The 20,327-nt window shown below is 33.6% G+C and overlaps 3 protein-coding genes and 1 long non-coding RNA gene across 6 annotated transcripts; 3 read left to right on the forward strand and 1 right to left on the reverse strand.

The window, feature by feature from the left end:
- Positions 1-2,418: 2,418 nt before the first annotated feature.
- LOC108205006 (histone-lysine N-methyltransferase EZA1) lies at positions 2,419-12,784 on the forward strand. Of its 3 annotated transcripts, none has more exons than XM_017374748.2 (19): positions 2,419-2,590; positions 3,655-3,738; positions 3,819-4,093; positions 5,473-5,634; positions 6,517-6,601; positions 6,788-6,940; positions 7,037-7,084; positions 7,164-7,235; positions 8,360-8,471; positions 8,580-8,842; positions 8,947-9,056; positions 9,411-9,564; positions 10,516-10,736; positions 10,938-11,069; positions 11,313-11,400; positions 11,488-11,535; positions 11,623-11,751; positions 12,131-12,208; positions 12,290-12,784. In XM_017374748.2, the coding sequence occupies exons 1-19, from the start codon at positions 2,549-2,551 to the stop codon at positions 12,479-12,481; spliced, it is 2,448 nt and encodes an 815-aa protein (XP_017230237.1). In that variant the 5' UTR covers positions 2,419-2,548; the 3' UTR covers positions 12,482-12,784. The 3 variants fall into 3 exon arrangements, with proteins under 3 accessions (XP_017230237.1, XP_063939584.1, XP_063939588.1); XM_064083514.1 differs by having other exon boundaries at positions 2,422-2,590; positions 6,785-6,940; XM_064083518.1 differs by lacking the exons at positions 2,419-2,590; positions 3,655-3,738; positions 3,819-4,093 and adding an exon at positions 4,154-4,278 and having other exon boundaries at positions 6,785-6,940.
- Positions 12,785-13,594: 810 nt separating this feature from the next.
- On the forward strand, positions 13,595-14,244 carry LOC135148398 (uncharacterized). Its single transcript, XR_010286566.1, has 2 exons — positions 13,595-13,678; positions 13,833-14,244. It is a non-coding gene; the product is annotated as an uncharacterized LOC135148398 (long non-coding RNA).
- A 650-nt stretch (positions 14,245-14,894) lies between these two features.
- LOC108211573 (calvin cycle protein CP12-1, chloroplastic) lies at positions 14,895-15,281 on the reverse strand. The gene has a single exon (XM_017383214.2). It carries the CDS (start codon positions 15,279-15,281, stop codon positions 14,895-14,897), a length of 387 nt encoding a protein of 128 aa, XP_017238703.1.
- Positions 15,282-17,113: 1,832 nt separating this feature from the next.
- On the forward strand, positions 17,114-18,457 carry LOC108205499 (bZIP transcription factor 53). The gene is made up of 2 exons (XM_017375480.2): positions 17,114-17,254; positions 17,388-18,457. The coding sequence occupies exon 2, from the start codon at positions 17,775-17,777 to the stop codon at positions 18,210-18,212; it is 438 nt and encodes a 145-aa protein (XP_017230969.1). The 5' UTR covers positions 17,114-17,254; positions 17,388-17,774; the 3' UTR covers positions 18,213-18,457.
- The last annotated feature ends 1,870 nt before the right edge of the window (positions 18,458-20,327 follow it).

The raw sequence follows: 20,327 nt of genomic DNA on the forward strand, positions 1-20,327 counted from the left end.
CTTCCCCACCCATCATATTCATCTTCATCATTCTCTCACATAATTATTATTATTTCCTGACATTGAGAGGAGAGGAGTAAGTTGGCTTTGATATTTCACACCTAGAGAGGGTGAATAGGTGTTATGGCTAATTTAACCGATTTTTAATTGTTATCAAATAGTTAAACTGTCACATACAGCTTGCTGTTAATTTCAGAGTAAACTGTCAGCTAGCTAGCAATGTAACTGCAGTGCAGAAAATATAAAAGCAGTAAGCTAGCTACATCAAGAATTTTAGCCAGGTTCGACCCCGAACCCTATTGGTCTACGTCCTGATCCCCTATCAACTGGTAAGAGATTATATTATTAATCAAAAATGTTAACAATTACTAGATTCAATAATATAACTCCCTTCAACCCTTATTTCTGTTATCAGCTTGCTGAAACCCCTGAACCACGAACCAAAAGCCCTCCAAGACCTATATATCCTAAGTATACTCTTCTAGCTAACTAGTTCCCTTATTTCACAAGCTGGATACACAACAACAAAACTTTACACCTTGAACAATACAATGTACGAGTGTAATACAACCGAAACTATGAACTCAATATAGATATATAATCAAATATAAGTACTAGAGCTCAAAGAAAGATTTTGCAATGAATGAGTTGTATTTTCAGAAAGCTTGAGGTGTGTTCTTGTTAATAAAAACGGCAACCACACTCAAGTATTTATACCGTCATTCCAAACGGTCATAATTCAACAAATCTCCAACGTTCTTAATTTAATAAATCTCACGTTTTTATTTGTTTGAAAGATGAACGTTTGAACAACGTATATTTTATTGAGTAAAAGCATAAAGACCGTTGTGAGAGGTATCAGTAAAACGTTTATATAAAAACCATAATTTGAAATCAAATAGGAGTAGTTAAAGATAAGATCGAATAAGAGATAAACTCTCCTATCTTTTAGGAATTCGTTTTTTTTAAAACTCTTGTTTAAAACTGAGTTCTAATATTTATATGAGTCATATATAAATATTAAAGTCCTTACAAATCAATTCCTAACAATTCTCCATGACTTTCAACTTTGATCCTTATCCATTTGCTATTCTGTTCACGCTGTGAGCTTGCTGATAAATCTGGATGATAACCCGTAAGCTTGCTCACAGTTGAACATTATAGTGAAACTTTGCTCAAAAAAAAAAAAAAACATTATAGTGAAACTTGCGAACTGTTAGCATACACATATATGTCTTTGATATCTCACTAACAAGTACCAGTTTTATGTTGTTAGCTTACTGGTAGTGTGATCATCAAAACCTTGGGAGTATCAGGCTTGTTGGGAGTAATATGGAAATTTATGTTATTTATAAAGATATATAAAATCATTTTAAAAGAATATTTTATTATTAGTTTAAAAATAAAACTACAAAAAAACACAAATTTTAAATATTTTTTCATACATTTATTTTAAATATTTTTTCATACATTTATTTGATCCTGAAGAGAAAATATTTTTGAGACGAGAAACCATTCTGTGAAAAATCTTATGAACTTTTATAAAACATATTTGTTCAGAAAAAGAATCCGAGTAATTCGGGTTCGAACCAGATTTCGACTCGTTAAAAACGAATATAATTCGTATTAGTATAAAATTGAGCGATTTGAATCTGGTCTTATCATTCAAACGAATATCGAGTCGGATCCTACCAACATGGTACTCGAACATATTTATTTAGAGTAGTTCGACTAAATGAAGAGTACTCGAATATTCATATTTAATAAAGATACTCGAATCGAATTTGTAAATCATGTATTTTATTATGTATAACATACATCACATAAATAATATTTATATTAATATAATATTTTACAAATGATTTTATTATAATTATAGTTGATAATTATTCGAGTATTCATAATTTTTTAATTACTTTTTACGAATTCGAATACGATTAATCAAATATAAGTAGTTTGATATCCATTCAAGTCAAGCTGAAAAATAGACGAATATTGATATTCGAACGCGAATCAAATCTGAACGTACTAGTACTAGTTCTTTTCTCGTTAAAAAACGGAAGACTACAAAATAGAAATCTGATTCAAGATTTGGAAAATAAAAAAGATGAATTGGGTGCTTTAAACGTCAGGATTCCGTATAAATATTTTCTATAAATGTATATTTTTACCGAGTATCTTATAAAGAAAATGCAATCTCGTTTGTGGAAAAGTAAAGTAAAAATATGATACATTGACTCCGGTACAGCGTATGTAGATAAATATAAAAATAACAGTCGAGTAGCCGTAAATTACTAACCGTTTTCACCTGAGCCCACTGTCAGACAATTACCTTATTCAATTATTACCGCAACTATGAGCAGTAACTGATTTAGTACACACATACATACCATTCCCAATTATAAATAGAAACACAGACACTAACTACACTAGTACTATACATACATATGATACATTCTATGCGTTAACGTTACGACGTTCATGTCTGTTCTTCTTCAGCGATTTTTTCGATCGGATTAACAACACAAGCAGTTCATAATTAGCAGCCATGGTGTCTAAATCAGCCAGTGATTCATCGTCGAAAGCTAAAGTTTGTACCTTTTTATCTCTTGTCTTTTGATTTTAATTAAATTCTCCCCTGTTTTTAGTACTTTTTTGGATTTTGCATATGTGCTTGATTTTGTTAGTGATTTTGAATTTAGGGTTTTGGGTATGATTTGCTTTATTAGCCCTTCATTTTCGATTTTGGAGGGTATGAATGAATTGTGTTACCATCTTTGTGTTTTTAGTGGATAAAGAAGCTACCTTTCTTGATTCTTGATTCTTGATTGCCCTTGTTTAATAGATTACTCGAAAGTCGAAACATTTTGCTATAACGAGTATAATGATTCTTGGTTATTTGGTTGTGGGTTCTTGATTTAGAATATCTGTGGAAAGGAATTGGATTCGAATTACCAGTATTAGCTGAAATTTAGGTAATTGAACTATAGATTTTCAAGATTGATTTGTTTTACGTTGATGGTAATTAGGGTTTTTGTTTTGTTGGTTATCATAAAGTAGGCTCTTTTTTAATATCATATATTTTCAGAACGCTGTCACACATTATAAGAGAATTATAAAACTTCTGTCCAAACACTGGAATTATCATGTGGTGATCATTAATCAAGTAATGTTAATCTATGTTACTGGACCCTTTGATTAACAATCAAGTCATGAAGATTGAACGTTTTCTTAATAAGATTTAAAACAGATATTAGGCATTTTTGAATGTCATTTAATAATCGAAAGCGCTGAACATTGGTTTTTGGATAATTAGCATAATCTCGTATATTCGGTACAAGATAGATCTTCAATGTAGGATTAATTGTAGATAAATAGATGTCTATCGTGATTTAGATTTACAGCCAATAATGGAGCTTGACACTTCGGAATTCGGATACATCAAAGAAGAAAAATTAACAAAATACAAGATAAATTAAATATCCAACACCCTTTATGAACGCTTATGTATTTAAAATAGAAGTTTAGTAGTTCCTGTCTTTTATTAAATTTCTCACTCTCTATTGATACTCATATTTTGGAGTTCCATTCAATTCCATAGGCCCCCATATAATTTTATCAGGAATGACCGTGTTGCTAATTATCTTGAAACAGGTCAGTGATGTAATAGCATCTGTAAAACAAAAAATACTTAAATTGGAAAAGCAGATTCAAGCAGACAGGATTCAGTATGTCAAAGTAAGTCGATTAGTTGTTTTTGTGTTTAACCACCTAGTAAACAATGATTGGAAAGTAATGCATCCTTTTTTGTATCACAGGAAATATTTCAGACAAACAGACAAAAGCTAGACACTCATTTATCTTTTGTGCCAGCAGACGGATCCAACTATGATATTTCATCGGCAGAAAAAAGTAATTTGGGCAACATGCTTTTTTCAAAAATAGAAAACCCTCTCCATATATACAGAGGAATTGCTCAGGGACTGGGAGACAGAGAAGTTTTCAGCTGTCAAGATGCTACATATCCGACAAGTGCCACACTTCCACTTGTTGAAAAGATACCATCTTATACTACATGGATATTTTTGGACAGGTGTGTCGCTTTAAAATTCTCTCTTTTTTGCTGTCAAAGCACATCAATACACAATCCATACTTAATGACATGACACCTTGCTCCAAATATCTATTGTTATTTCAAATTGCAGTATCCAATTGGTTTAACCAAATTTTCTCTGGAGCAATCCATCCGTTTGGCTAGTTCATGCCCAAATTACTTGGGTAATTTCGAAATTTCAGATAAATTTCTTAGATAATCTACAACTACATCAATTGAAACTTAGTGCTAAATTAATATGGGAATATGTGAACACGTGCAAATTAAACTTGCCCTAGTAAAATCACTCCTAAAGCTTATCAATACCTGAGTTTAAACCTACATCTAAATTCAACCTGACATGGATAAAGAGACGAATTTTCAACCAAAAATTTCACACCTGATTTTTCCCTTTTTCTTTGAGAGTATACTGGTTGGGAATCCAGGTTCTAAGTAGAAGTAGTATATATTGATTTATTGTCATATGTGGTTTATCAAGTATATTCCTATTTCTCATTCCTGGCGGCTGCCCTGAACTAAAATGAATTATACTATGCGTGATTCTTTTCTGCTAGATGAGAACTGAGAAGGAACTCTGCGTAGTTGTTTGAACAACGACAAGTGTATGGATGTGAAAGGCTTGAATCATTATCCGACTTAAGACACATGGATAGATGTTAAGGCTTTCTCTTTCTTGACAAACAGTGTTTTCTTTGGCCATGACAAATAGTTCTTGATCTGATGTTACTCCCTGAACCTTCACCGTTTTGTTATGCAAAAGTATATCCTATCTGGCATCCTTTTTTTTTTTTTTTTTTTTTTTGTATATTTGGCATTTTAGTTGTTGCTACTAAGAATGGATTTTGGATTATGATTAATGAGTTGTCAGTCTGATTTTTCTTTAGTATCTGTATTGATTTATCTGATTGTTTGATGGAAGATTTTTGGATATGTGATGACGAGATTATAGATAAAATTATATCAAAAAGTAGAAATAATTAATGTGTAAGGTTTGTTGTGCTAAGATTTTACCCCTTAATTCTTACCAATCCCTGTCTGTATGATTTTAGAGCTTCCAGGAGTATGCTGTATGCACTATGCCTCTCTACTCCTAGGAGTAGAGGTACGGTCTGGTGACAACCATAAATTTTAATGTCCACGAACCCTGCTTGATACGTTTGGTCTGGATATCTAGGAGTCTGCTCTAAAATAAAATGAAATTATTAAATGCCAACTGTTCAGATTTATGAAATCAAAGTGCCATTGTTAGCATATACGTATCTTTGGCTGGGCACTTTGCGGATGATGCTCAATTTATTAATATATTTTCCAGAATAAATCTTCCTCTCTCTTCCTTTAACATTGTTTGCACATTGCAGGAACCAGAGGATGGCCGAAGACCAATCAGTTGTTGGGAGGAGACGTATTTACTATGATCAGAATGGAAGTGAGGCACTGGTGTGCAGTGACAGCGAGGAAGAGATGACAGAACCTGATGAAGAGAAACATGAATTCTCTAAGGAGGAAGATCATATTATATGGTAAGGTCATTTAGGAGCTAGCCTGAATTATATATTAAAAATTATTGATTAATATCTATTTCAACCAATTATGTTGGCATACCCTGGTCGGTTTGAAAAGCTTATACAGATGTTTTTAACATGCAATGTGTTAGTAAGGTAGACAGAAAAGAAGCTTGAAAGGCTCTAAATTATACCTGCTGTATTGGCCATGTGCATTTGCTTGGCCTTCATCTTTACAGTAAATTATTAAAATGTGAGACATGTGAGAACAGGAAGGTAAAAATAGTCATTATTTTGTGAAACTAATTTTTTGGATCGTTGTTCGGTAGCAAGATAAAATAATATTAGGAGATTAAACAGGAATAACCTAATTGTAGAGAATCACCATAGCCAGAAATGAATTATTACCGGCTAAAAATGAAAAAGAAAACTCATGGAGTAGGCATAGGTCAGTAGAAATCTGGAAAAAAAATAGAAATACCAAGAAATGGCCTCCTTCTAGATTATGGAAGAAACTAGCTAGTAGCTACTGGAACACTATGCAATGAAGAAAGTTTCGAAAGTTGCGGCAACTATACCCCATCCTTTGCTAAAGGTAGGAAATGAGATTTACATTATGTTTTCTTATTTATCAGAGATCAGTTCTCAAGGGAACCACCACAACTTAGTACCCGATGGAAATCAATTTCCAGGACAGCATGATTAAGTTCCGATGCACTCACTATTTTGTAATAATTGACCTAGCTCAGATAATTTTTCAAATTGAAAGTGTCGGGTAAGATTACCAGGAAATAATCCTAGTTTCCAGTTTTTATGATCTCTGTTTGATTGCTTAGTATTCAATTATCTTTATCCTTGGCTGCTTTCTAAACAATCTATATGTTTTACTAAATCTTATAGGACAATTGCCGAAGAACATGAACTAAGTGATGAAGTGCTGAACGTCTTGACACATTATATTAGTGGAACCTCTTCTGAAATTATGGTACACACTGCCCTGTATTAATGATTCTTTTAGTATGTTAAAATTATTATAAACAAAACAAGTAAATGTTGTTACAACTGTTACCGATATTTTAAATTAAAATACCATTAATCATTTTCAGTTTAAACTTTGAATTTGTTATTGATTCAATCATGTTAACCGCTTAGAGATGTTTGCAATAAGCAGGAACGCTACAACGTGCTCAAGAGAAGCCACGAGGAAAAACAAAGACCGAATCCCAGTTCTGAGGAAAAAAGGCTCGACACAAGCATGTATCTAGAAAAAAGCCTTGGTGCTAATTTGGATTCTCTAGATAATCTTTTCTGTCGTCGTTGTTTGGTACTTGACCTCTGACCCTGTTCAGTTTAGTGTTCAAGAGATCCACTGAATATTGATAATTATTTATAATATTTCATTTTGATGTCATTTTAACAGGTATTCGACTGTCGACTGCACGGTTGTTCTCAAGGTCTAGTTAATTCTGTAAGTGTTGCATTCTTTCTTACATTTATGTGAATCATGTATATTCATATGCTAACCTTTAAAACATACTGTTGGACAGACTGAAAAACAGCCATATGCATCTGAATCTGAAGACGATGGCAAACCATGCAGTGACCAGTGCTATCTCCAGGTAGGTCTTTTACTTTGGATATTGATATGTATGAAATACTTATGCTGACTTAAATCAGTTCTGTAAATTTATAAATTAAATATCGTAATGTACTTTCTGGTAGCAGTTTAGTAGTCATCCTAGAGAAAGGAACTTTAAGAGATGTCGAATGAAATTTGTCACTTCTAGAAGCTGACCCCTTGGAGAGTGCAATTATTAGTGTAAGATTCATACTTTCAAGGAAAGAGATCTGCTATGGGATTTTAAGGGGTGAAAAGCCTGAAGATGGAAAATGTTGTTCCCCTAGCCTGAGGGGTCGATTAAGTGTTTGATCTTAGAAAATGCCATTTGATGATCTAAGATTTGCAACAAAAACAACGTATGCTAAAAAGATTGACACTTCACATGTTTACACTTGCACATTGGAAATGGCATTAGGTGCTTTATCTTACATGTACTGTAGGAATGAACCCCAAGATTATTGAATCTTAGGCTTGGTTTATGTAGTTTGTGATAATTAAGGTCTATTTTCCTCCTTTACGTTGCATGTTAGATATAGTATTAGTCTGGGAGTTTCTCCTCTGTTGAATTAGATATTATTAGGGCAGACCCCTATTTTCCTGTAATACATTTTTTTAGTGTATGGTAATTAAAAGTTCAAATTATGTAAAAAAAAATTTGAAGATTGAGAAATTCGAAGAAAATGCGAGCTGAATTTGGTTACTTTGGACCTTTTAGTAACAAAGTGAACTGCATGGAAGGCCTGAGACATTTGTATTTGATTCTCTGACAGTTTCCTGCTTTATAATATTACTCTTCATTAGCATGATCGAAGTATTGAGATATGCTGACCATAGAGTGTTAAAAATTTAACCGTCAAATTGCTAATATGGTATCTGATACATGCCTTCATGATAACAATTCCCGAGGCACGTGGCCTTCAAATTGCTAATATTTATCATTAATTTTTATGCACTTGAATTTATGTATTACATCTCTTGAATATCATTACACGAACATGCTTCCTTATATCTCCAGTTGTACATGACTACATATTGTTCTTCCATCGTAAATAAGATTATTATTATCTTGCATGCTTTTCTGAGTAAAGTTTTGCTTTTCTGTATGTCTTTCTGATTATGCAGTTAAGAATTGCCAAAGACTTGCCTGATACTTCACTCGCCAATTCATCCGCTAAGATTGAAAGTAAAGAAGAGGAATGCTCGGATCCAATTTCCTCAAATGATGGTGAATCAGGTTGCAATTGAACAGATACCCCTAGGATACCTGCTTGTACATATATAAATCATATCTTCTTTTGGTAGTCAATAAAATCAGTGCTAATTATATGAAGTTTGGATACAGGGAAACGCAAGTGTTTAACGCAAACATCCGAGTTTCAAGAGAGTTTGACAGGTTCTTCTAATGATTCTCAAGTTTATAATAAGAAACAAAAAGTGTTATCAGGTCCTACTGAAGTTGCAACGGATGCCAAAACTAGTTTAGCTGAGGATGACAGGTCTAGTACCAAATTAGCAGATATGGACATTATTGAAATCGATAAAGACGATTTCGGTTCATCCACCAAACATGTTGGCAGTACATCATCTAGCCATGATTCAAACAAGGTAGCTGTTGTCTCATTGTTAACGTTAATGACTTCAGATCAGGATGGCGATAGTATTATTAGAACTTTAGTAGTTGCTTAACACTCTATGTTGTGATGATGCAGGCTCCTGTATTTGTAGGTTCTCAGGCAAAAGGGGTAGTAAGTAGCAACGAGTGGAAACCCCTTGAAAAAGACTTATATTTAAAGGGCATAGAAATTTTTGGAAGAAACAGGTATATAGACTTTCTAGAAAATATATAATATGTCAACTGTATCCTATCTATAGAATTACCCAGTAGGCTATGTTTAAATTAGAACTTTCAAACTCTAGTGTTGTTGATAAAAAAAATATTGAACTTGTGTTACTGCCATACCTGAAGGATGAAACACTTTTAAACAAAAACTAAGTTGACTAATACACATGTGCGTGCTTTATAGATCTGCAATAAATACTCAGTTTCCACCCGACCCATGATATTTATATTAGGTTGAATTTATATTTATAAAATTGAAAGTTTTTAATTTATTTTCTGTATAAGGAGTATCGTGCTGTAGCTTACGATTTTGAGGTTTCGCATGCCTTACAGTTGCCTAATAGCAAGGAATTTACTTCCTGGCCTAAAGACTTGCTCAGAGGTATCTGCTTACATGAATCATGATGCAGCAGCAATGTCTCACGGATCTACTGCCCTATCAAATTCCTTTTTCGATGGTGATGGGAATGTTGATGCAAAAAAACTGGTATATGTTTCTGGCTTTCAGTTCCATGTTTTCCTTGCACATCTAAAACTAATAATAGGAAGAAAGCAAATGGGAAGACCACATCTGATATTCCTCTTAAGCTAGAGAGTATTTCCTGTGTTTTTCAGTTTCCCATTATATTATCCTCTGATTGAAGTCAACTTGTACATAAATGAAGTCAAATACAGTTGTTCTGCTGATATCTGGCAAGTACAAATCTGAGATTTTAAAACAATAGTAATGGTTACGAAGAGAGTGTCTGAGCATAAGGATGGAGTATTATCGCAGTACTGCACAATTGCTATATATATAATTATATATGTCTACCGATTAAGTATTGCAACTTGTGCCAGAATGAAAAACAGTATTGTCAGAAGAAGAGTGAGCAATAGAATATACTCCCTCTGTCCCATTTTAACTGATGTTTGACTTTTTAACACGTATATTGAGGTGTAAAAAAACAATATCTACACTCAATAAAAAATTTCAATTCTTATATCAAATAAAAGTTTGGACTCTAAACTTTTATTTGATATAAATTTTATAAAAAATAATCATGTTTAAATGTAATTTTTTTAATATCTTAAAATACGTGTAAAAAAGTCAAAAGCAGTTAAAATGGGACGGAGGGAGTAATATTCTTCCCCTGGGCTGCACCACAAAAATTTGCGCGAATTATTTTTATTAAGAAAAATAGTCTGAAATTATCAACAGAGGTTTACTCATTCATCCAATGAATATACTTAATAGCTGTTACAAGTATAGCAATATATTTGAGTTAGATTCAAGAATTTTGAAGTAGCACCAATGTAGCTTGACTGGATAAGAGACAAAAGACAAGTATATTCATGTTTCCATCCATTCAATATGCAGCATCAAACTTGGTGCCCTGCAAACCAAATACATTCATGATAAAAGAAATTGTTCTGCCTAATATATTGTGCATCACAGGAACAAGGTCTTCAGGCAAGGTCGCGTTTATTTCGTAGAAGGGGCAGAACACGGAAGCTCAAATACTCTTGGAAGTCTGCTGGCCATCCATCATTTTGGAGAAGGATTGCAGATGGAAAAAATCAGTCTTGTAAACAGTATATACCATGTGGATGCGACTCTATATGTGGAAAACAGTGCCCCTGTCATCAAAATGGAACTTGCTGTGAAAAATATTGTGGGTAAGTCAAGTTTAAGTGGAAAAATAATTTTGAGTGATCAACTTTGTTGACCAAGAGCCTCGAAAGATGGGTGTAGTTTTAGAAAACAGACAAGCAATACTTATATAATTATATTATATATCTATTTTTCTGTACTAGATAATCTGAAACAGACTAAATCCTATTGCCTAATAATAAATATTAAAATTTTGAAATCTTTAGGTGCTCCAAGAGCTGCAAAAATAGGTTCAGAGGATGTCACTGTGCAAAAAGTCAGTGTAGAAGTCGGCAGTGTCCATGTTTTGCTGCTGGACGTGAATGTGACCCTGATGTTTGCCGTAATTGCTGGGTTAGGTAATCAGTCTCTTGCTCATCTACCTCTGATTTTGAAACCTTCACTTGGTAATTGATATAGTCATATAGATCTGTATTGATCTTGAATAATAGTTTTGTGCATATGCGATGTTCATATTTATATAAGGAAACCTATATTTGGAAATTACAGGCAGCCTATCTGATTCTCTTTCAGAACTAACCACTTCAAATAACATCATTTATAAATTCTATCATGGAATGATTAAATTACTACTTTTTCAGTTGTGGTGATGGCTCATTAGGTGAGCCACCTCGACGAGGAGATGGCCATTGTGGAAATATGAGACTCCTCCTTAGACAGCAGCAAAGGGTAACTATTTATATTAAATTCAACATGAATAAGCATTGGACTTGGACAAAGCTTGTACTTATTAATGTTCTCTTCTTTTCCTATTAGATCCTCTTGGCAAAATCTGATGTTGCTGGATGGGGAGCCTTTCTGAAGGTAGGAAAGCACAAATGACTTGTCGTCTCTCGTAATTGTTTAACTTCTCAATATTTTCAAATGTATAACTTATCCACTTGGTTTCAGAATCCCGTCAACAAGAATGACTATCTTGGAGAATATACTGGTGAATTGATCTCACACCGAGAAGCCGATAAGCGAGGGAAGATCTATGACCGTGCTAACTCTTCGTTCCTTTTTGATTTGAATGAACAGGCAAGTGACCACTGCTAAATATTGTGTATCGTGCATAGTAGTATAATTTAACTTAGAAACCAATTGTTTGAACAATATGTGTCATCACGGAACTTGTGGTACATAAATTAAAGAGAGTGGTTGAATTAATTTTGATGCCATCTCAAATGCAGCATTTTTCATCCTACACTATTTTTCTCCTGATTGCGTTCTATAGCCTCGGTTAAAAACTTAAAATAGTTAATTGAATCCACCGACTTCCCAAGTTCCAGCATTTTCACAATTGCAGAAACTTGCATTATAGTAATAAAAGACTGAAAGTAATGAAACTCTAATTTTTGTACTGTAGAATTCGGAATACCAATGCATCTGTTTTTTTTTTGTTTTTTTTTTGGTGCAGTATGTCCTTGATGCTTACCGCAAAGGAGACAAGCTGAAATTCGCAAATCACTCGTCAAATCCCAACTGCTATGCAAAGGTATTCAACTTAATAAATTAGCATGCCCAAGTATTTTTGTATTTGTTATGATAAAGCTGATTACAGAGAGTCCATCTTCAGGTTATGCTCGTGGCAGGTGATCATCGAGTTGGCATTTTTGCCAATGAGCGTATTGAAGCGAGCGAAGAGCTATTCTATGATTATCGTTATGGACCTGATCAAGCACCGGAATGGGCTCGTAGACCTGAGGGTTGGAAGGGAGATGATGCGTCAATTCCTCAAGGTCGGGCCAAGAAACACCAGTCTCATTGATTTTTTACCAGTTCTGGCGGCACAGTTGTGGAAATTGCAAGATTCATGTCCCCCTCGGAGTGGATATATATATACACAATAAGTATACAAATATATCGTGTTATAGCTAATTCATTTCAGCTGTGATGTAGAAATGATGATTCCTTTTTCCTTTCCCCTTTTTAAGGATCTTGTGAAATCAAATTTCTGGTATGTTTCTTACAGAATAAGTTCTAGAACAGCTGTCTTTGATGATACACATGTAGCAGCAGCAATAAGATAGCAGAAGTTTATTTTTAAAAGTAATTTTTGAAGATGGCAAAAGTTTTTGATGCGCGCTTTCTATCTCTCCGATGATTTATGCAAATATGTAGCTTGAAGATGCTTAAAAGTTACTGCTGGTTGTATGAGTGACTTATAAGTACTATTCATGTATTAACAATTAAAATTAACAATGCTATTAATATTTAAACCAAGACAATGAAAAGTTATCGTTACATGATAGAATTAGATTTTATTTAAATTTCATACTGGTAAGTGGTAAGGTACAAATAGATATGCCGCTCATCATCTTTCTCTGTTTTCTCTCTTAAGAGTTCGAAATCACTAATTTGAAGTGGTTTTTTAGATGGTCGAGTTTTATCTTTTTTGCATTTTAGTTGCGAGAATTTATAAATTGATGGGCATACATTATCTTTATATCTTAAAAAACATTTTTATATATCATTTTTTAAGGATCACCTTTTTGAGAAAAAGCTAATATTTTTCCTTAAAGAAAATAGTCTGTTTATCTTTTTGATGAATTAAAAGATATATGAGCAGCTAATTAATTTAGGGGTAAAAGAGATTATATAAAACTGAACATACTTTAAGAAGAATTAAAACAAATAAAAAAATTCAACCAATTCACTACAAATAAACATGTATTAACATATTTAACATATTAGTAAAAGATATAATTAGCACTTGAAGTTGATGTCATGATAAAAGATAATATTGCTGGTGTAAATTAGAAGCAATATTTGCAGATTCTTTGTTAGACCGATTCTTTCTGTTGCATCATTTCCGTAGAAAATGACTCCTCCAACCAACACATCCACACACATGTGATATAAGAATTAGTCAAACACTTCAAATTAAGATTCTAATACATATAAGTTTAAGCTTCACATTTGCACACATATTAGGAGCAGCTTCCTGGTTTCTTTATTTTTTCAGGTCGATCACATATGTTGTACAATCATGCTTCATTATCTTTAACAATTGTTTTACAATGTGGTATTGTATCAATGCTATATGCCTATTTATTGTTCTGTTTCTTGTAAATAATATTCAAGAATCATTGGTTCTGAGATTATTTGACTGATTGCAGGGGTTTGATTAAGGTGCACATAATCTAGAACGAACTCGAGTTCGAAGAAGAAACGTAGTATGGGGGGAGGACCGAGGATTGTTCATGAAAAATTAAGGGGACCTAATCTGGTGAAGGAAATTGCAGTGGCAGCTACCATGGGATTAGTCATAGCTTCTTTCTGGAAATATAAACACTGGGAAATGAAGAATACTAGACGACAATTCTACGACATGCTTGATAGAGGTGAAGTTAGTGTGGTTATTGATGAGTAATCTTGTAGCTAGTTCTTGTTAATTGTGCATGTATGCTACTAAATGCTGGTCATATATGTACATGAAATAAGATTGCAGGTTTGGTTTTGGCCTTTTGATTGTGATTCGTTTGACAAACTCTTGAATAATAGTAATATTTTGTTGGAGTTTCTGATTCATTTGCATGTCCTCTCACAACATTCATTAATTCATCTTTCAGTTAGTATAGTAATGCCTTAGCTACTGGTGGTTTATTTTGTTTTGCATAATTATTGTGTCCTCAGTATAGCATGCATGGATCCTGAATTTCAATCAGTTTCTGCATATGTACCCTGACTCATTATTTTGTACCCGTGTCGGACACTCGACACTCAGACATGAGTATGGATACTGTGACAGTTATTTCAAACAAAAAACATGTAAAATTTTAAAATATTGCCCGAATCCGACACGGGAGACGTATCTGGTGTAACATAGGTTTCAGCTGCAAACTCTGCCTATCTGAGCTGGACTCACTCTCAAATCCACATCTATTAAGCAATTATTTTTTTCTGTATATACTTTAATTGAATCCTCCTAAAACATGGATCTATTTGTCATCCACAGGCACAAACTGCACTTATCTCTTCCGCTTGGACATCACTTAACTAAGATATAATTAAATTCGACTAAAAAAATTAGTAAGAAAATACGGATAATTAGGTGCTGTAAGTACTATGTGAGCAAGTATGTGTAACTATTTAAGTAATCAAGTACTTATAATTACATCACATAATGTTATGACAGAAGTTCATATAAGAAAGTTGTCACCCGAAATATTCCAACAACATCAATTATCATAAGTGCGGCACTCATCAGTCTCAGGATTATCCTTGCAGAACTCCTCCAAGGAGTCCGTTTGTTTTGCCTTGTCCTTTGCATGGCTAACTGCTGCAGCCAGCTCCTCCACCTCGTCCCACGCAGCCGCGCACTCTCCCTCCACAGAGTCCCCTGCACACGTCTCCTCCGCGTTCTTGATGCTCTCAGCCACCTTCCCTGTGAGGTCTGGCTGGGTTGCCATGGTCCGAACTCCCATCCGGCCTGAACCATATTGGATGGACTTGTTGGTCCATGGCTGGCTCAGTTTTAGCCACGGGGACTTGATGGTTGGTGCATCTGAAATGTTGTTAAAGAGTGCTGGAGCAGAAAGGCTCACACCAGAGAATGATGCAGCCATTGCAGAATACAGTTGTGCAGAGAGTTGTGGTTATGTGATGAAATGAAGACTAAAAATCTGAAATTGGAGATATATAATTGGGGTGTAACGAATTTCAGGCACTTATTTCTTATCATCTAATCGCCAATCACGACCGTTCACGTCTAGTAGATATTGTCATCAAGATGCATTTCTGCTACTTAATATCTGTCTATTTGAAACTTTATTTCTTGTAATATTTAGAATTCTACAATCTGCTAGCTTTCGTTTTCTTGAAAGTTTCGTTTGCATTACTCTTCCCACTTGGTTAAGTTGTATCCGTCCGTTTTATTCCAGTTTGAACTAACGGAGCAAGGGACAAAATATGATAGATATTTGTGAGAATACATGGGCTGAAAAAAAGAGTAAATTAAGACCAGTGAGATTGAAAGCTAATCAAGCACACTACAAGCATTAACGCAGTCTTCAAAAATATAGCTTAAACCAAACCAAACGTACCAGTATATCTCCTGGAAGGAAGGATAGAATATACAGATCATGCCCCTATTGTAGAGAGTAGGGAGGCTAGCTATTTTCATGAAAACTCCGATTTAGTCCAAGACAAAATATTATATGATATGTATGTAAATAGTATCTCGACTCATAATTTTCTTACGCAGGACTAACATGGTGAAACCTTCCGTCAATTTAATGATCCGAGTTCTCTTTTTTCAACTAGAGTGTCGTAACCAGAAAATTATCGCAGAAATTTTGTCCGAGTTCACCGACTTGCTGATATTTGAAACTTGAAAATTGATAAAACATCATATCTTCGGATATTCAGTCGATGATCGAACATTTTAGAACTGAGCAATTTTTTCGTTGATAACTTGTTGTCTACTACACGATTATTGTATTCAAAATCACTAATTGTAGTATCTCTGGCTGTTTCTTGCAAATACTTAAAAATACCTGCATCAAAGGCTTGAAAATAACAAGTATTTAAGAAATTTCTCCGCAATTTTCTACATTAAATCAAATCAGTGTATGTACTAATGATGAATGGTGTTCTTATTAAAACCCAGCATAACAATCCTTCCTTTTGTTTTGGTATCTTGATTCAATTAAAAGTGATGAAAGGAAATCAATACCCTTATAATGTGAAAGAATAGGAATGTAAACGAACTCATGGATGCAACTGCCTGATTAGTTCTACCACCCCAAGGGTTTAAATCAAAGATGTTGATGTTCATCTTAAGCTTAAACATATATTAAGAACGATGTATAACATCGATTTATTTTTATCTTTTTCTAGTTATCATATTATATTAAATTTTATTTATAAAAGATACTTTATTGTTGGTCGTCTAGATTATATAGTCACAAAGTTGATCATTTGTGACCGACATTGATCGATTTTTAGAAAAAAAATACCTAATTTACTGTGTTCATTAAAGATGAACCGAGGCGTTTTAATATCGTCTGATGTCGAGCGTGAATCAATTTTTACAGGGTATGACAAAAAAGTTAATTTAGTTATATATACAATATAATAATAAAAACGGTTTAATCACAAAATAGATTTTCAGATTCTTAAATATAAAGAGATCTTTCTTTCGATGTCAGAGTTGATAAAAATAAAATAAATTAAAATCCAAAAAGGGCTCAGATACAAGTTTTAAAATAAACAAAGTAACAAACTTTGCAATTATATAATCCATTGTCTCCGAGTTCAATAGGCTTTTAAAATTGGCACTCTCTCAATCAACTCTAAAAAAGAAGCCCATTTTCGAGTCTTCAACTTAAGTGAATATTCCATCAAAGATGCCAAAAGAAACTACCCGGAAAGTAAAAGATACATTAGCGAAATTTTTGCCTATCTCATCCTGAAAATAATTTTAATTAAAACAAAAAGTAGTGATTAACAGCTGGAAATTACACGCCAAAACCCTCTATAAAAGTCTGCTCCTATCTCTTACGTTACCTTCTTTCCGTCCCGTAGTTTCATCGTACGTGTAAGTTTCTCTCCTCTTTCTCTCTTATGTTTGATTGTTGTCTTTCTGTTTATGTTTATGTTTATGTCTTGTCTATGCTTGTGTTTATGTTTATGTATTTAATAGATCTGATTATGTTCTGTTTATTTTTCAGATTTTGCTGTTGATCTCCTTACATCGATCGGTTAGCTTACGATAAACCTGTTCACCGATAGCTTCTTGTCTTAAAATAATTTTGAAAAATTTATTTTTAAATATATGTGTAATCTGTGTATTTAGATGTTAGGTGTAATGATCCGATGATTTTCATGCGTCGTATTCGAATTCTTCACTCATTCTCCGTTGTCTATCTCTACTGGTTCTACGTTTTTTCATAAATTAGCCTCTCAAAAAGCCCAAATTTTAATTCTTGTTTGAAAACCCTAATTTTGATTTTCCCTAAAAAACCCATTTATTTGACCTAGTTTTTTATATTAAAAAATTGACCCGACCCGACCCGGACGAGATTAGTGCGAAATAGAATTTTGAAGTTAGGATTGAAATGGCATCAGTACAGAATCAAGTTAGTTCAGGCTCTGATGGTGATTTACGGTATGCGGCTTTTGATGAGAAGAAGAGGAAGAGGATGATTTCCAATAGGGAATCGGCAAGGAGGTCTCGTATGAAGAAGCAGCAGCATGTTGATAAACTGATTGCAGAAATGAGCGAGTTGCAAAGCCAGAACAAGGTGGTTATGCAGAAGATTAATGAAGCGACTGATAGATTTGTTGGTGTTTCGTCTGAGAATAATGTGTTGAGAGCTCAGCTTTCGGAGTTGACTGATAGGCTGTACTCACTTAACTCGGTGCTGCATATGGTGGAGGAGGTGAGTGGGCTTGCTATGGATATTCCTCAGTTGCCGGATACTTTGATGGAACCGTGGCAGCTTCCATGTCCAGCACAACCAATCACGACATCTGCCAATATGTTCAACTTCTGAATGATGGTGCTGCTGCTGGAGGGATTTGCTATATAGTTCTATCGGTCATGTTTAGTGATATTCTGTCTGGTATTGCTAATAAGTGGTTGCTATATGGTTATATTGGTCATGTTTAATGATATTCTGTCTAGTATTGCTAATAAGTAGTTAAATGTTTATGTTATCCTATGTTAGGATGTTATGCATTTGGTTTGATCATGTATCAAGGAGATTGGGTTTCGACATATTTGATGTTTTAGTTTCATGGATTGCCTGCCCTTTTGTTGTTCATACTTTTTTTATCTTATTGTGAAATGTTCAATGTTGGATTGCTGGTAGTTTAGTTTGTTCGGTGTTATCCATTAGTAAACGTTGGATTGCTGGTAGTTTAGTTTGTTCGGTGTTATCCATTAGTAAACGAAGATGGAGTTAACTTTGGTGGGGGAAATATGGCAACAAGGTTAATGTAAGGTTCCATGATTTTTTTTCAAGCTTTGTTCATGTTTCAAGCTAAAAATGATGCCAGGGCTCACAAGCCAAGTTGTTTACCTCTCACAGTCTCACTGAGTGTAGGGTCAGTTATTTCACCCACTAGGCCGCTACTAGTTATTGCGGGTGTTTGGCTTTGGCCCTCTAAAAGTAGAACTTTCCCTGGCAAAGGAGTTAAATAGCGTTTTGGTCATTCAATTGACTGGAAACTTGCAATTGGGTCATCTAACTCAAAACGCTTTCATTCACATTATTATATTTTTAAAAAATTTCATTCAGGCACTGGCCGTTACACCCTGTTAAAAAAATGACGGAAAGCTGTCTAAGTTTCGTAACTTGGCTCAAATAAATCCACCGTGGCATGTACATTCAGCTAAAGCGGTAATTTGGTCACTTAACTGACTACAAACTTGCAATCGGGTCATCAAACTCAAATTTTTTTTTATTTAGGTCATTTATCATAATATCCGTTAAAAATTGAAAAAATAAATAAATTAAAAGTTGTCATGCAACACCTTTTTTCCTCTTTTAAAAATTTCGAAACTTATTAATAAATGAAACAAATACATTCACATAAAATCAATAATTTCGCCCACAAAAACTTAATCTATATTGTGGTCTTTTTTTGACAGAAATCTATATTGTGGTCTTAAGATATATAAAATGATAAGAGATAAACACAAATTAAGTTTTTGTGGGTGAAACTATTGATTTTATGAGTATGTATGTGTTTCATTTATTAATAAATTTTAAAAAATTTAAGAGAGGAAAAAAGGTGCTGCATGATAGTTTTTAATACTTTTTTTTTCAATTTTTAACCGAATTTATGATAAGTGACCTAAATGAAAGTTTTTTGAGTTTGATGACCTTATTGCAAGTTTGTATTCAGTTAAGTGATCAAAATGCTGTTTCGACTGACTGTACATGCCACGGTGGATTTATTTAAGCCAAGTCACGAAGCTTAGTCAGGTTTCCGTCAAATTTTTAACGGAGTGTAACGGCCAGTGACTTGAATGAAAATTTTTACGTGTATAATGATGTGAATGAAAACTTTTTAAGTTGAATGACCCAATTGCAAGTTTCCGATTAGTTGAATGACCAAAACGCCATTTAACCACTGACAAAAGTGTCTGGGTAGAGAACTCCCTTCTAAAGTAAAAAAGTTTTTTTGAAAGAAAGTTTAAAGTTGTTTGTGGGAGAGCTGTATGATTTAACTTAACTAAATTACTTTGCAATTTTAGTAAATGATAACATTTGTTTGTCCTGTTTAACTTTTTGTAGTTAAATTGACCAAATTTTGACTATAATTTATATATATTGAATAATTTCAGAAAATTATAAAAAATATATTACTCCCTCCGTCCTTTTTTAGTTGTTAAATTTGATTTTGTGCCGGTCAAATTGACCAAAATTTGACTGAAATTTATTAATATTTTATCAATTGATAAAATAGAAAAAATATGTCACCGGATTAATTTTTAATCTACTTTAAAATATAATTTTCAGTTTTTTAAAATAATGAAAGTGTGACTTGAAATTTATAGCCAATAAATAGTCAATTCGACCAATATAAATAGAAATGTGACAACTAAAAAAGCGAAGGAGGGACTAGGGAGTACTAGAATCTACATCTAATCTACTTTAAAA

Source organism: Daucus carota, chromosome 1 (genome assembly GCF_001625215.2).
Source record: "Daucus carota subsp. sativus chromosome 1, DH1 v3.0, whole genome shotgun sequence".
Taxonomy (NCBI): domain Eukaryota; kingdom Viridiplantae; phylum Streptophyta; class Magnoliopsida; order Apiales; family Apiaceae; genus Daucus; species Daucus carota.

Bases quoted from the DNA above. Each gene is read 5' to 3' on its own strand.
- LOC108205006 (XM_064083514.1), top strand. From the start codon at position 2,549: ATGGTGTCTAAATCAGCCAGTGATTCATCGTCGAAAGCTAAA. The intron at 5,635-6,516 runs GTAAGGTCATTT...TAAATCTTATAG, and splicing joins GAGGAAGATCATATTATATG to GACAATTGCCGAAGAACATG. The intron at 7,236-8,359 runs GTAGGTCTTTTA...CTGATTATGCAG, and splicing joins GTGACCAGTGCTATCTCCAG to TTAAGAATTGCCAAAGACTT.
- LOC108205499 (XM_017375480.2), top strand. From the start codon at position 17,775: ATGGCATCAGTACAGAATCAAGTTAGTTCAGGCTCTGATGGTGATTTA.
- LOC108211573 (XM_017383214.2), bottom strand. From the start codon at position 15,281: ATGGCTGCATCATTCTCTGGTGTGAGCCTTTCTGCTCCAGCACTCTTT.